General features: G+C 41.8%; 1 protein-coding gene across 2 annotated transcripts in view; it reads left to right on the forward strand.

The window, feature by feature from the left end:
* The window catches only part of LOC115223973 (endoplasmic reticulum-Golgi intermediate compartment protein 3), a 70,638-nt gene that overhangs the window by 37,378 nt on the left and 17,758 nt on the right, over positions 1-15,502 (forward strand). For both annotated transcript variants that reach the window (XM_029794735.2, XM_029794736.2), the window contains 6 exons: positions 925-956; positions 1,895-1,965; positions 5,346-5,508; positions 12,018-12,075; positions 13,288-13,319; positions 13,611-13,707. In XM_029794735.2, the coding sequence (XP_029650595.1) occupies positions 925-956; positions 1,895-1,965; positions 5,346-5,508; positions 12,018-12,075; positions 13,288-13,319; positions 13,611-13,707 (453 nt within the window). The remainder of the gene's footprint in view (positions 1-924; positions 957-1,894; positions 1,966-5,345; positions 5,509-12,017; positions 12,076-13,287; positions 13,320-13,610; positions 13,708-15,502) is intronic.

Below are 15,502 nucleotides of genomic sequence, written 5' to 3' on the forward strand. Positions count from 1 at the left end.
CCGCCGAGGTCGACTTTGCCTTTCATCCTTTCAGGGTCGATTAAATAAGTACCAGTTACGCACTGGAGTCGATGTAATCGACTTGATCCGTTTGTCTGTCCTTGTTTGTCCTCTCTGTGTTTAGCCCCTTGTGGGTAGTAAAGAAATAGGTAGTTCATCTGCTGCTACGTTCTGAGTTCAAATTCCGCCGAGGTCGACTTTGCCTTTCATCCTTTCGGGGTCAATTAAATAAGTACCAGTTACACACTGAGGTCGATATAATTGACGTAATCCGTTTGTCCTCTTTATTTGTAGCCCCTTGTGGGCAATAAAGAAATAAGAAACTGAAAGAAGCCCATTGTTTATGTGTGTGAGTTTGTATTTATCGTAGTCTAGACATCATGTGATAATTGAAAATGAACATAGTCCTTTTACATGTGGGGCTGTTTGATTGCAGTTTCCCATGAAAAACATGACTGGCCATGGCTGACCATGGGTAATGATTGGAAAATATTAACTTGCTTGGAAACCAGTGAGCGTTGGCAATAGGAAGGGCCTCAACAAATTCTGCCTGATCCATGCCAGCATGGACAAACGGACATCAGAACAATAATGATGAGGGTGATTTAGCTAAGAACTGGCTCTCCATTGGTTATGATGATGAGTGTTCTTGTTGATCCGATTAACGGAACAGCCTGCTCGGGAAAATAACATGCAAGTGGCTGAGTATTCCACAGGCATGTGCATCCTTCATGTAGTTCGCAGGGAGATTCAGTATCCAGTGTATACTTTTTTTTTTAAAGGTAGCATGTAAATTAAGGGAAATTTGGTTGCTGTTTCTAGTATGTGTAGTGTCCACATAGAGGCTTGTTCATTGTCTTGTATTTTTTAGATCACATGACTATTGATTAACCTTTCACCTTTTTTCTCTCTCTTTCTCTCTAGTGATAGGAGGGAAGAAAGTCAACGTAACAGAGGTAAGACAACTTTTATTTTTCCTGTCTGTCTGTCTGTCTGATTGTTTCTCTGTGTATCTGATGAGGATGATGATGATGATCATGATCATCATCATCGTTTAACGTCCGTTTTCCATGCTAGCATGGGTTGGACAGTTCAACTGGGGTCTGGGAAGCCAGAAAGCTGCACCAGGCTCCAGTCTGACCTGGCAGTGTTTCTACAGCTGGATGCTCTTCCTAACGCCAACCACTCTGTGAGTGTAGTGGGTGCTTTTTACGTGCAACCGGCACAGGTGCCAGGGGAGTCTGGCAGCGGCCACGATCAGTTGGTGCTTTTTATGTGCCACTGGCATGGAAGCCAGTCAAGGCGGTGCTGGCATTGGCCACGTTTGGATGATGCTTTTTATGTGCTGCCAGCACAGGGATCACAACTACAATTTTCATTTGATATTTATTTTGATATATATATATATATATATATCAGGCACATGGTGTCAGTAATTACTCAGGGTAGGCAGTTGGTGATACAAAAATATAAGTGAAACAGGCGTGCGACTGAGTTGAAGGCAGATTTACTTCTGCCTTTATAGCATGTAAAGAAAACAGTGTTGTGGGAGTGCACGCAGCATGTGTGCTACAGCAGTGCTATGCGTAGCTTTAATACTGGGATTGAAAAGCAGGGGCAAATTATGCCTACCTAATCTACAAAAAAATTAAATATTTTTGCATTTTATGCATAGTAATCAGAGTAACTTTCATAATTTTGTCATATCGATCTATTTAATTCAAAACTTATGAAAACAAGACATTTGTACTACAGAGCCAGAGGCAGTTTCGGCTAGGTTGGTAACGAAAGGGTTAAAGACCACTACCAAAAAAAAAATAAAATAAAAAAATAAAAGGCAAAAACAAAGAAGCAAAAATTAATAAATAGCCTTTTTTTTCTTTTTTTCTGAAAGAACCCGGAAAAAGCTCTGTTAGATCCAAACCGCTGTGAAAGTTGCTACGGTGCTGAAACGGTATCTGACAGGTGAGTTATCCTTTTTCTAATTACATTCTCTCTCTCTCTCTTCTGATACCTTTCTCACAGACACTGTCTGTGTTTAGTGTGTTGTTGTTGTTGTTGTTGTCGCTGGATTCCCTTGTTGCTTTGACAAATGGGGGTTCAACAAGACCCAGCTGCAAAGAAAACGGTATTGTGGTTTGCTGAGCAACCTGCATGGATGAAATGTGGTTTGTTCAGAGCTAGCCCCATTCCCTCGTCCTTCAAACTTGTGTTGGTCTGGGGCATCGAATGCCACAAGCCCAGCAGTTATCAGGGGGCAGGATTTGTATGGAGCTACGTTCTCTTAGATGAGCACCTGAAGTGCTGAAGGGGCCTCGTCTACATTGAGTTGTCCATTGAGATATGTGTGAGAGACAAAAGAAGCACATGCTTAGGGCATCAAGGGAAGGGGATGGGCACAGCAGAAATGGTATATGGTTTACAGCACAAAAGAAATCACTTTAACCCCTTTTTTACCGTATTTATTTTGAGATGCTCTGTGTTTCTTTCAATTAATTTTGAAAAATAACAAAGAATTTAGTAAAATAACTTAGTTATCATTAAAGCTAGTGTTAGGAACATAAATTGTGACTAAGGTTTGGTGGAAGATTTTAATACAAAACTTATGAAAACAAGACATTTGTACTATAGAGCCAAAGCCGGTTTCAGCCAGGTTGGTATCAAAAGGGTTAAGAATTGTTTCTCTATTATATATTTTAACCCTTTTGTTACCATATTTCTGTTGAGATGCTCCGAGTTCCTTTCAATTACTTCAAATATAACAAAGAATTTAGTAAAATAACTTAGTATTATCATTCAGCTAGTGTTAGGAACATAAATTGTGACTAAGGTTTGGTGGAAGATTTTAATTCAAAACTTATGGAAACAAGACATTTGTACTACAGAGCCTGAGGTGATTTCAGCCAGGTTGGTATCAAAAGGGTTAAGAATTGTTTCTCTATTATATATTTTAACCCTTTTGTTACCATATTTCCTGTTGAGATGCTCTGTGTTTCTTTCAATTAATTTAAAATATAACAAAGAATTTAGTAAAATAACTTAATTATCATTCAGTTAGTGTTAGGAACATAAATTGTGACTAAGGTTTGGTGGAAGATTTTAATTCAGAACTTATGAAAACAAGACATCTGTACTCAGAGCCAGAGCCGGTTTCAGTTGGGTTGGTAATGGAAGGGTTAAACTTGCTAAAATAGTATCCAAAGTGGTTTGTATGATTGGAAATATAATTCCGAAGTGTTCATGGTATCATGGTGAGGATCTGATCAAAGATTTTGTAATTACTTCTTAATTGCAAAGTCTTTGATCAGATCTTCACCATGACACCATGAACACTTCAAAATTAGACACGCAAGGGTCTTATCTTCTGCTTGGCTTGAGGGTTGACCTAATTGTCCAACAGGATCTCTCCCTGGCTGCCAGTGTTGCATGTGTGTGTGTGTGTGTGTGTTATGGGGGGGGGGAGAGTTACTGAGTCCAATGCAAACAAGTTTCTATGCTTCAGTACACACTTCGTTTGCATGACAATAATATAGAAAGGCTCTCCAACTGTATGTGTGTGTGTGTGTGTGTGTGTGTGTGTGTGTGTGTGTGTGGTTCTACGTGAATAGCTGTGTGTGTTTTTTTGGTGGTGTTGGTGATGAACTGTGTGTATGTGGCCGTTTGTGTGTGTGAGTGTGTGTGTGCTCTGAATATCTGTGTGTATGTGGCTCTGTGAATAGCTGTGTTTATGGGCCTCTGTGTGTGTGTGTGGGTCTATGTAAGTGGCTGTGTGTGTGTGACTATGTGAATAGCTGTATGTGTGTGGACCTATGGAAATAGCTGTGTGTGTGTGTGTGTGTGTGCGTGTGACTGTCTGTGTGTATTTGTCAGTGTGTGTGTCTCTATGTGTGTGGCTCTGTGAACAGCTGTGTGTGCGTGCATGTGTGTGGGGCTGTATGCATGCATGTGTGAGTGGCTCTGGTTGTGTGTGTGTGTGTGTCTGTGTTTGTGCATTTCACTGTGTGTGTGTGTGTGTGAGAGAGAGAGAGAGAGAGAGAGCAAGAGAAACAGTGGCTATGTGTGTATGTGCGTGCACATGTATGTGTCTGTGTGTGTGTATTCGTATGTGTATCCATGTATCCATGTGTGTGTATATCCGTGTACCTAAGTCTCTGTGTCTCCGTGCCTGTGTTAGGCTCTGGCCGTCCTCTATTTACCCCATTTAATACTACTCCAGCTGGGCCTTATCGGTAATCATTATATTGTATTTCAGAAAAGTAAATTGATTTTAATCACACATCTCTCTCTCTCTCTTTGTTTACATTTGACTGACCTCTTTCCTGTCTTGGCTTGTTTCAGTTTTTTATTATTATTATTATCATTGATTGTTATTATTATTATTATTATTATATTATTATTATTATTATTATTATTATCATTCATTGTTGTTGTTGTTATTATTATTATTATTCATTGTTATCGTTGTTGTTTGGCTCAGGCTAGCCCTTTTGAAACAAGCCGTTAGTCCAAGCGCACTCCAGCTGTGACCATCTCATCTATCTTTTTTTGTTTTTTTGGTAAATAACTTCTGGCGTATCTTTAGACTCCGAACACTGCTGGCCTGAGACCTCTTCAAAATACTTTAAAAACAGAAGGTTTCAGGCCAGCAGTATTTGGGGTCTGAAGATACATACATACATACATATATGTATGTATGTATATATGTATGTGTGTGTGTATGTGTGTGTGTATATATATATATATTATATATATATATATATATATATATATGTATGAAGCATGGCTGTGTGGTTTACAAATCTCGCTTCCCAACCTTGTGATTTTCAGTCAGCCTGACTGCACGACACATTGGCCGAGTGTCTCCTGTTAGAGCCCTGAGCTGACCCTGAGTTTTGAGAGTGGATTCGGTGGATGGAAACTGAAAGAAGCCTCTTCTGTATGATTGCTTGTAAACACACACCAACACACACACTGCATGATCAATTGTATTATATCCTATCAATCAATAAGGCGGCGAGCTGGCAGAAACGTTAGCACGCCGGGCGAAATGCTTAGCCGTATTTCGTCTGTCGTTATGTTCCGAGTTCAAATTCCGCCGAGGTCGACTTTGCCTTTCATCCTTTTGGGGTCGATAAATTAAGTACCAGTTACGCACTGGGGTCGATGTAATCGACTTAATCCATCTGTCTGTCTTTGTTTGTCCCCTCTGTGTTTGGCCCCTTGTGGGTAGTAAAGAAATATATATATCCTATCAATCTGTCTATACTTTATTTGGTCTCACCCCTCTCTCTCTCTCTCTCTCTCTCTCTCTCTCTCTCTCTCTCTCTCTCTCTCTCTCTCCCCAGCTGTTGTAACACTTGCGAAAGTGTCCGTGAAGCGTACAGAAAGAAAGGATGGGCTTTCAAGCCTGCAGAGGTGGAGCAGTGCCAGAGAGAGGGCTGGGACGAAAAGATGAAGGAGCAGCAGAACGAGGGCTGTCAGCTCTTCGGTACATTGGAGGTCAACAAGGTCAGTAATATATTGATGTTTAACCCTAGGTCATTTCTGTGTCAGGAGACACCTATGATCAAAGGCCTTCCAGCTATGACCATCCCTTTTTCTATTGTTTGTCTGGCATTGTGTATCTAGGAGTATTAAAATAATAGAATGGTGAAGTCTGCTCTGTAAGGTGGTTGGTGTTAGGAAGGGTGTGGCTGCTGTAAAAATTGTGCTAAAATAGACAGTGGGTCCTGGTGCAGTCTTCTGCCTAGCCAACCCCTGTCAAACCATCCACCCCATACCAGCATGAAAACGGATGTTAAATGACAAGGATGATGACAATGACAACGATGACAATGATGGAGAGTTTCTTAGAACATGAAAAGGAAAATTTTGGTAACCTTTGTATAGGCGTGGCTTTGTGGTAAGAAACTTGTTTCCCAACGACATGGTTCTGGGTTCAGTCCCACTGCGGGGCACCTTGGGCAAGTGTCTTCTACTATAGCCTCCAGCTGACCCCAAGGCCTTATGAGTGGATTTGGTGAACAGAAACTGAAAGAAGCCCATCGTATATATATATATATATATATATATTGTTACGAGGGAACCTCTGTCGAACGAAAGCTGTCACGGAATCCCTCACACAGGCCCGTTCGATCAGCGAATAAGTTCGCCACGGAAACTCGGAGAGGAGAGAGATAACGACAACAACAGCAGCAGCAGCACAGAGGCAATCGAGAGAGACACAAAGAGGCAAGGCAATTGGCTACGTTAACAACTAGTTTATATGACTATTACAATTGTTACAACATCAATTACATATCAAGATACATCAAAGCATTTAAACATGCAAGTAACAACACATCAAATGCAATAACAACAGCATTTCAAGAGTACACGTCGAATTAAACAACAAGTCAATACATCATACCACAGATCAAAGCATTTAAACTGTCTGGAGACAACAGTCCTGTTTCAAAACACATTAAAGGCATATACAATGTTCGTAGACAAATAAGTTCACGTTACAAATCAATGTTCAATTCCCAACAGTTCACATTGTTCATTAAATTCCTTTTTAACAACTCTGTACACAATGTCTTTACACATTTCAATACATCGCTCTTTTCACTGTCTCATTTCTTTTCAACAGTCTCTTTACATCGATTCTTTTTCCTTCTTTTTCTTCACATATCAATACACAATTCACGTACCTTAGTTCCTACTAGAATAGCCAGTGTCTCATATTGCACCTCATCTCTCTCAGTACTGCTAACCCCAACTTGCTAAACTCTTGCCTTGAATTCCAAATCCTCGCTCCTAAATCCAACCGCTCGCCTTGACGACAAAATACCGACTGCCCAAAACCTCTTGCTCTGTCACCACCCTCTATCTCTCTCTTAGCTCTAATACTCTCTCTATCGCCACTCAGATTCCTTAATCTGTCTTCCTCACTACTTTCTTCTTCCTCTTCTTCACTGTCTCTCACACACTGAACTGCTTACTTAAGGGGGCAGCCCTCCAAATGAACCCTAATTCACCCGAAGGGGTCGGGGAGTCTCCCCAGAGCTAATTAATCAACCCGCATCTAGCAGAACAATGGATTCATTGCCAAATGTAGGTCGCTGGCTCTGTCCTTAAGTTGAACTCACAACAATATATATATATATATATATATATATACCTGAGTAAGCACATAAATGTAGAAAAAAATAGTACTCGAATACCAGAGGTAGAGTAATATGCTGTATTAAAATAGCTTCAAAGATATCTCCAAAACTGTTATTCAGAGTTTCACATTCCTGTTCATTGACAAACAGGAACGTGAAACTCTGAGTAACAGTTTTGGTGATATCTTTGCAGCAAATTATATATATAAATATGTATAGATAGATTGATACATATATTTATTTTTGTGTCTGTACTTGTCCTTCATCTCTGCTTGACAACCAGTGTTGGTGTGTTTACAGTTTGGCAAAAGAGATCGATAGAATAAGTACCAAGCTTGTAAAAAAATAAGTACTGGATTTAATTCATTTGACTAAAAATTGTTCAAGGCAGTGCCCCAGCATGACCACAGCCTAACGACTGAAAGAAAAGATATTTCGAGCATAAATGCCCATCATCAGAATTGCTTGGAGTAAAGAAATGTGAGCACCGGCCATGTTTATTGTTTTGCCGGTCCTTTAAAAAAACTCCCATTTCTTTGCTGTCTGCTTCTGTTGATGGGTACAATCTTCTTACAAAGCAAGGTTGTTTCTAGTCTTCCAAGGGAAATGTCTGGCCCTTGGGGACTGTTGCCTTGCCTGGAAATGAGTGAGGGTTGGCGACAGGATGAGCATCCGGGTCTTCAAAGAATTTCATCTAACTCATGATGCAAGAATGGAAAAGTCGGTAGTGAAACGATGGTGATGATGGTGATGGTGATTCATCATTCATTCTTTCTCTTTTTTCTCATGTTTTCTTTCTTCCTCTCTATTTCTCTCTCCTTTTCTATCTTTCTTTCTGTCTTTCCTTCTCTCCCTCTTTCTTTCTTTCCTTCTTCCTTCCTTCCTTCTATCTTTCTTTCTGTTTTTCCTTCTCCCCTCTTTCTTTCCTTTTCCTTTTTCTTTCTGTCTTCCTTCTCCCCCCCTTTCTTTCTGTCTTTCCTTCTCTCCCTCTTTCTTTCTTTCTTTCCTTCCTGTCTTCCTTCTCTCCCCCTTTCTTTCTGTCTTTCCTTCTCTCCCCCTTTCTTTCGTGTTTTTTCTTCTCCCTCTTTCTTTCCTTCCTTCTTCCCTCTTTCTTTCTCTTCCTTCTCTCCCCCTTTCTTCTGTCTTTCCTTCTCTCCCTCTTTCTTTCTTTCTTTCCTTCTGTCTTCCTTACTCTCCCCCTTCTTTCTGTCTTCCTCTCTCCCCTTTCTTTCTGTTTTTCCTTCTCTCCCTCTTTCTTTCCTTCCTTCCTTCCTTCTTTCTTTCTGTCTTTCCTTCTCTCCCCCTTTCTTTCTGTCTTTCCTTCTCTCCCTCTTTCTTTCTTTCTTTCTTTCCTTCCTGTCTTTCCTTCTCTCCCCCTTTCTTTCTGTCTTTCCTTCTCTCCCCCTTTCTTTCTGTCTTTCCTTCTCTCCCTCTTTCTTTCTTTTTTTTTTCTCTTTCCTCCTGTCTTTCCTTCTCTCCCCCGTTCTTTCGTCTTTCCTTCTCTCCCCCTTCTTCTGTCTTTCCTCTCTCCCTCTTTCTTTCTTTCTTTCTTTCCTTCTGTCTTTCCTTCTCTCCCCCTTTCTTCTGTCTTTCCTTCTCTCCCCCTCTTTCTGTCTTTCCTTCTCCTCTTTCTTTCTTTCCTTCCTTCCTTCTTTCTATCTTTCTTTCCGTCTTTCCTTCTCTCCCCCTTTCTTTCTTTCTTTCCTTCCTTCTTCCCTTCTTTCTTTCTTTCCTCCTTTGTCTTTCTTTCTTTCCTTTTCCCTTTCTCTTTCTATTTCATCCCCACCACCACCACCACCTCACTGCAGTGACATTCTACATATTTTAAAATATGGTTTTTCTACTGAGTACAGACAGACACAAATCAACATTTTATCAGGACACAGATGCAACCGGAGAGAAAGAGAGAGGAAGAGAGGGAGGAAGAGCAACCGAGAGAGAGAGAGAGAGAGAGAGAGAGAGAGAGAGAGAGAGACAAATAGACAAGGCTGTTGTCACGGATAACAACACATTGTTGGATGGGGTTTCAATGGCACTGTTAATGGAGGTCAAGTGACACACAGACAGCCAAGAACCGAAGAAATAGATTAAGAGATAAGAAGTTGCCATAAGTCAGTGTTACAGTCATTCTTTTTTAGTGTTTTCGGGCATTGAGTTGTGGCCATGCTGGGGCATCCCTTTCAAGAAGGGTGGCAGTGGTAATAGTAGTAGTAGTAGTAGTTTTAGTTATGAGTTAATTGTAACTATTACAAAATACAACCGTTACTTAGCGGTTCGGCAAAAGAGACCGATAGAATAAGTACTGGGGCTTACAAAAGAATAAGTCCCGGGGTCGATTTGCTCGATTAAAGGCGGTGCTCCAGCATGGCCGCAGTCAAATGACTGAAACAAGTAAAAGATTAAAGATTAAAGATTTATTACACTGCTTATCTATTTTGTTAATACACACACACACACACACACACACACACCACACACACATATATATATATCATCATCATCATCATTTAGCGTCCGTTTTCCATGCTAGCATGGGTTGGACGGTTCTACTGGGGTCTGTGAAGCCAGAAGGCTTCATCAGGCCCAGTCAAATCTGGCAGTGTTTCTACGGCTGGATGCCCTTCCTAACGCCAACCACTCCGTGAGTGTAGTGGGTGCTTTTTACGTGCCACCCGCACTGGTGCCAGACAGAGCTGGCAAACGGCCACGAACGGATGGTGCTTTTTATGTGCCACCGCACGAGGGCCAGGCGAGGCTGGCAACGGACACGAAACGGGCGGTGCTGGCAACGGTCGCGAAACGGAAAGTTCTCTTACATGCCACCGGCACTGGTAACACATCTGCCATTTCCATTGATCGATTTCCATTGATCGATTTCGATTCTGATCCTCACTTGCCTCAATGGGTCTTCACAAGCAGAGTTTCGACATGCCACCGGCACTGGTAGCACATCCGCAATTTCCATTGATCGATTTTGATTCTGATCCTCACTTGCCTCAACACGTCTTCACAAGTAGAGTTTTGTGTCCCAAGAAGGGAAGGTATGCATACGTAGGCTGGCTCCATCTCATGTAGAAGGCCACGGGTTGTGGACTCACTTGTCCTGCCGGGTCTTCTCGCGCACAGCACACTTCCAGAGGTCTCGGTCTCTAGTCATTTCCTCAGTGAGACCTAAAGTTCGAAGGTCGTGCTTCACCACCAAGTCGTCCCGGTTTTCCTGGGTCTGCCTCTTCCACAGTTCCCTCAACCGCTAGGGTGTGGCACTTTTTCACACAACTATCTTCATCCATTCTCGCCACATGACCATACCAGCGCAAACGTCTCTCTTGCACACCACAACTGATGCTTCTTAGGTCCAGCTTTTCTCTCAAGGTACTTACACTCTGCCGAGTGTGAGTACCGGCATTACACATCCATCGGAGCATACTGGCTTCATTTCTAGCGAGCTTACGCATATCCTCAGCAGTCACGGCCCATTTTCACTGCCATGTAGCATGGCTGTTCGTACACACGCATCATACAGTCTGCCTTTCACTCTGTGCGAGAGGCCTTTTGTCACCAGCAGGGTAAGAGCTCTCTGAACTTTGCCCAAGCTATTCTTACTCTACAGTTACACTTTCAGCACACCCGCCCCCGCTGCTGACTTGGTCACCTAGGTAACGGAAACTATCAACTATTTCTAGTTTTTCTCCCTGGAAAGTGACGGAAGTTGGTCTAGAGCATTTTCAGTGTTTATTGTTCCTGAGCATCTGCCACATACAAAAACCATCTTCCTAGTTAGCCTTCCTTTGACATTGCTGCACCTCTTATGTGTCCATGCTTACACTTGGTGCATCTTATAGAGTTTCTACCTACACCTTTTCTACAGATCGAGCAGGGCCATCTACCTGAAGGTGTTTGTGATTTGTCTACCTTCCTACTGATTACGACTTTGGTTTTAGCTAGATTGACTCTGAGGCCCTTCGATTCTAATCCTTGTTTCCACACCTGAAACTTCTCCTCCAGTTCTGATAGCGACTCAGCAATTAGAGCAAGGTCATCAGCATAGAGGAGCTCCCAAGGGCATCCTGTCTTGAATTCCTCCGTTATTGCCTGGAGGACTAAGATAAATAGGAGGGGGCTGAGTACTGAGCCTTGGTGGACCCCTACCTCTACCCGGAATTCTTCACTGTACTCATTTCCAACCCTCACCCTACTAGCGGCGTCCCTATACATGGCCCATATATATATATATATATATATATATATATACACTATTTACATTTGATGGATATTTGTCCTCATCTTGTTTGTTGTTAACACAACATTTTGGCTGATATACCCTCCAGCCTTCATCAGGTGTCTTGGGGAAATTTCGAACCTGGGTTCTCATTCCTAAGGTATTTTTCGATGCTATTATTATTATTATTATTATTATTATTGTTAAGGTCACTGCTTGGAATCGAACTCGGAATATTGGGTTTAGTAAGCCTGCGCTCTTAACCACTACCTCATATGTCCGTGGCAAAAACCAAAGTTGTAGTAAGTAGGAAGGCAGACAAATCACAATCCCTTCAGGTAGATGGCCCTGTCTAATCTGTAGGAAAGGCATAGGTAGAAACTCCATAAGATGCACCTGGTGTAAGCTTTGGTCACATAAAAGGTGCAGCAATATCAGATGAAGGTTAATGGGGAAAATAACTTTTGTATATGGAAGATGCACAGGTACAATAAACACCGAAAATGTACAGAAAACACCCCATGAACTGCCAACATTGATGACAGGTGTTAAATGATGAGGATGAGGATGTATGGCAAGGATGGATGGAGTGGGGGGGGGATCAAGAATGTTTATATTATTTATGTTGATTGTTTTGTCTTGTTTTTCAGGTTGCTGGAAATTTCCATTTTGCACCTGGGAAAAGTTTTAATCAGCACCACGTACATGGTAAGTTGTCTTAGAATGTACCACATGTTGAGGTTGGTGTGGCCATGGAATGACAGTCTCTGCACTTGTTGAGGTTAATGTTATCCCTCCATGCTGAGTTTAGTTTGAGCCCACACACACACACACACAGTGGTTGATGTTATCCCACACACTAAAGCTAATGTTATCCCACATGCACTGTGATTGGTGTTAACCCATACGCTGTGGTTGGTGTTAACCCACACACTAAGGCTAATGTTATCCCACACGCACTGTGATCGGTGTTAACCCATACGCAGTGGTTGGTGTTAACCCACACACTAAGGCTAATGTTATCCCACACGCACTGTGATCGGTGTTAACCCATACGCAGTGGTTGGTGTTAACCCACACACTAAGGCTAATGTTATCCCACACGCACTGTGATCGGTGTTAACCCATACGCAGTGGTTGGTGTTAACCCACACACTAAGGCTAATGTTATCCCACACACAGTGATTGGTGTTAACCTATATGCTGTGGTTGGTGTTAACCCACATACTAAAAATGTGGATTATCCCAAAGACTGTGATTAGTAATATTTTGTGTACCCTTATACCCACACACATGCATGTGTCATATTTGCAAACAGGTTGGTGGTATCCCACCCATCGCAACTGATATTGTCCCAATGCAACAACATTGGTGTTAACCTGGATACACTATGGTTAATGTTATCCCCCACACACTGTGATTGGTGTTATCCCATGCCTTGTGGTTGGTGTCATCACACATGCTAATGTTGCTATTAACCTCCATACTGAGGCTGGTGTTATCCCACATATTGCGATTGGTGTCATTTCATGTACCCTTATACCTGCACACAAATTAGTGTCATATTCACACACAGGTTGGTGTTATCCCTCATACTGGGATAACATTATTCCTACTCAGCAACATTCTTTCAGTTTGTTTACCAAATCCACTCACAAATCTTTGGTCAGCTTGAAGCTATAGTAGAAGACACCTGACCAAGGTGCCATGCAGTGGGACTGAACCCAAAACCTTGTGGTTGGGAAGCAAACTTCTTAACCACATGAACATTCCTGTGCCTAAATTTTATATGAACCAATTTAGCTGACACTTTAGAACAATGGTGATGATGTTGTTGTTATTGGAAATACCTGCCTCTTTCTGTCTCAAATTGGTGTCCACAATGTCTAATATTTGTTCCTACTTCTTTCTCTATTTCAGTTCATGATTTGCAATCTCTGGGTGGACAAAAGGTAAGAGCCATTTGTTTTTACTCATTACTTTATGGTGGGAACATGTGAGGGTCAGCCACAGGAAGGGCATCCAGCTGTAGAAAATCTACTTGAAACAAATTAGCAAATTCCACCTGAATCATTTTAACATGGAAAAGTGGATATTAAAATGATGACAGTGGAGTCAAAGAATTCTTAATCAATTTTTGTTAAAGAAATTTGCATAAAATGAATCTGATTACAAAAAGAAAGAAAAAACAAGAACAAAATTTTATGTTTTCTGTTTCTTTTGTTTTTTTTCTTTTTTTCCAGTTTAACATGACACACAAAGTGAAGACATTATCGTTTGGGAAACCTTATCCAGGAATTATGAATCCATTGGATGGTGTACACGTAATGGCAGACAAAGGTCAGCATTTTCGTTTTCTTTCACTCCTTCCGCCTTTCCTTCCTTCCATTATTGCATCTTGATTTTTCATTCCTTTTGGTGCATTCTGAACATGTGGACAAAGCACGCCAATGTACGATGTGGACATGTGGCTAAGAAGCACACTTTGCAACCATGTGGACATGTGGCTAAGAAGCACACTTTGCAACCATGTGGCCATGTGGCTAAGAAGCACACTTTGCAACCATGTGGCCATGTGACTCACTTTGCAACCATGTGGCCATTTGGTTAAGAAGCACACTTTGCAACCATGTGGCCATTTGGTTAAGAAGATCACTTTGCAACCATGTGGCCATTTGGTTAAGAAGATCACTTTGCAACCATGTGGCCATTTGGTTAAGAAGATCACTTTGCAACCATGTGGCCATTTGGTTAAGTAGATCACTTTGCAACCATGTGGCCATTGGTAAGAAGATCACTTTGCAACCATGTGGCCATTTGGTTAAGAAGATCACTTTGCAACCATGTGGCCATTTGGTTAAGAAGATCACTTTGCAACCATGTGGCCATTTGGTTAAGAAGATCACTTTGCAACCATGTGGCCATTTGGTTAAGAAGATCACTTTGCAACCATGTGGCCATTTGGTTAAGAAGATCACTTTGCAACCATGTGGCCATTTGGTTAAGAAGATCACTTTGCAACCATGTGGCCATTGGTTAAGAAGATCACTTTGCAACCATGTGGCCATTTGGTTAAGAAGCACACTTTGCAACCATGTGGCCATTTGGTTAAGAAGCTCACTTTGCAACCATGTGGTCATTTGGTTAAGAAGATCACTTTGCAACCATGTGGCCATTTGGTTAAGAAGCTCACTTTGCAACCATGTGGCCATTTGGTTAAGAAGATCACTTTGCAACCATGTGGCCATTTGGTTAAGAAGATCACTTTGCAACCATGTGGCCATTTGGTTAAGAAGATCACTTTGCAACCATGTGGCCATTTGGTTAAGAAGCACACTTTGCAACCATGTGGCCATTTGGTTAAGAAGCACACTTTGCAACCATGTGGCCATTTGGTTAAGAAGATCACTTTGCAACCATGTGGCCATTTGGTTAAGAAGCTCACTTTGCAACCATGTGGCCATGTGGTTAAGAAGCTCACTTTGCAACCATGTGGCCATGTGGTTAAGAAGCTTACTTTGCAACCATGTGGCCATGTGGTTAAGAAGCTCATTTTGCAACCATGTGGTTAACAAGTTCACTTTGCAACCATGTGGCCAAGAATCTCACTTTGCAACCATGTGGCCAAGAATCTCACTTTGCAACCATGTGGCCATGTGGTTAAGAAGCTCACTTTGCAACCATGTGGCCATGTGGCTAAGAAGCTCATTTTGCAACCATGTGGGTTTGAATTCAGCCCCACTGCATAGTACCTTCAGACAATGTATTTTATTATAATCCAAGGCTGAGTGGATTTGGTAGACAAACTGAAAGAAGACTGCTATGGTCATGTGATGTGTATGGATGAGGACAGCTGTCTAAAGAAGTACTACCTCTACCTGGAGAGAACCTGCAATAGAGGTAGAGGTCGACTCAGGAAGACAGGACAATGTGGTGAAGCATGATCTTCGAACGTTGGGCCTCATAGAGGTAATGACTAGTGACCGAGACCTTTGGAGAAGAGTCGTCAAGCCAAGTGAAATAGTAATCGTGGCTGACGCTGGTGTCACATAACTAGTACCTGTGTCTGTGGCACGTAAAAAGCACCTTTCAAGCTTTGGACCTCATGGAAGCAATGTGGTCAATGCCAGTGGCA

This window comes from Octopus sinensis, linkage group LG24, assembly GCF_006345805.1.
Source record: "Octopus sinensis linkage group LG24, ASM634580v1, whole genome shotgun sequence".
Taxonomy (NCBI): domain Eukaryota; kingdom Metazoa; phylum Mollusca; class Cephalopoda; order Octopoda; family Octopodidae; genus Octopus; species Octopus sinensis.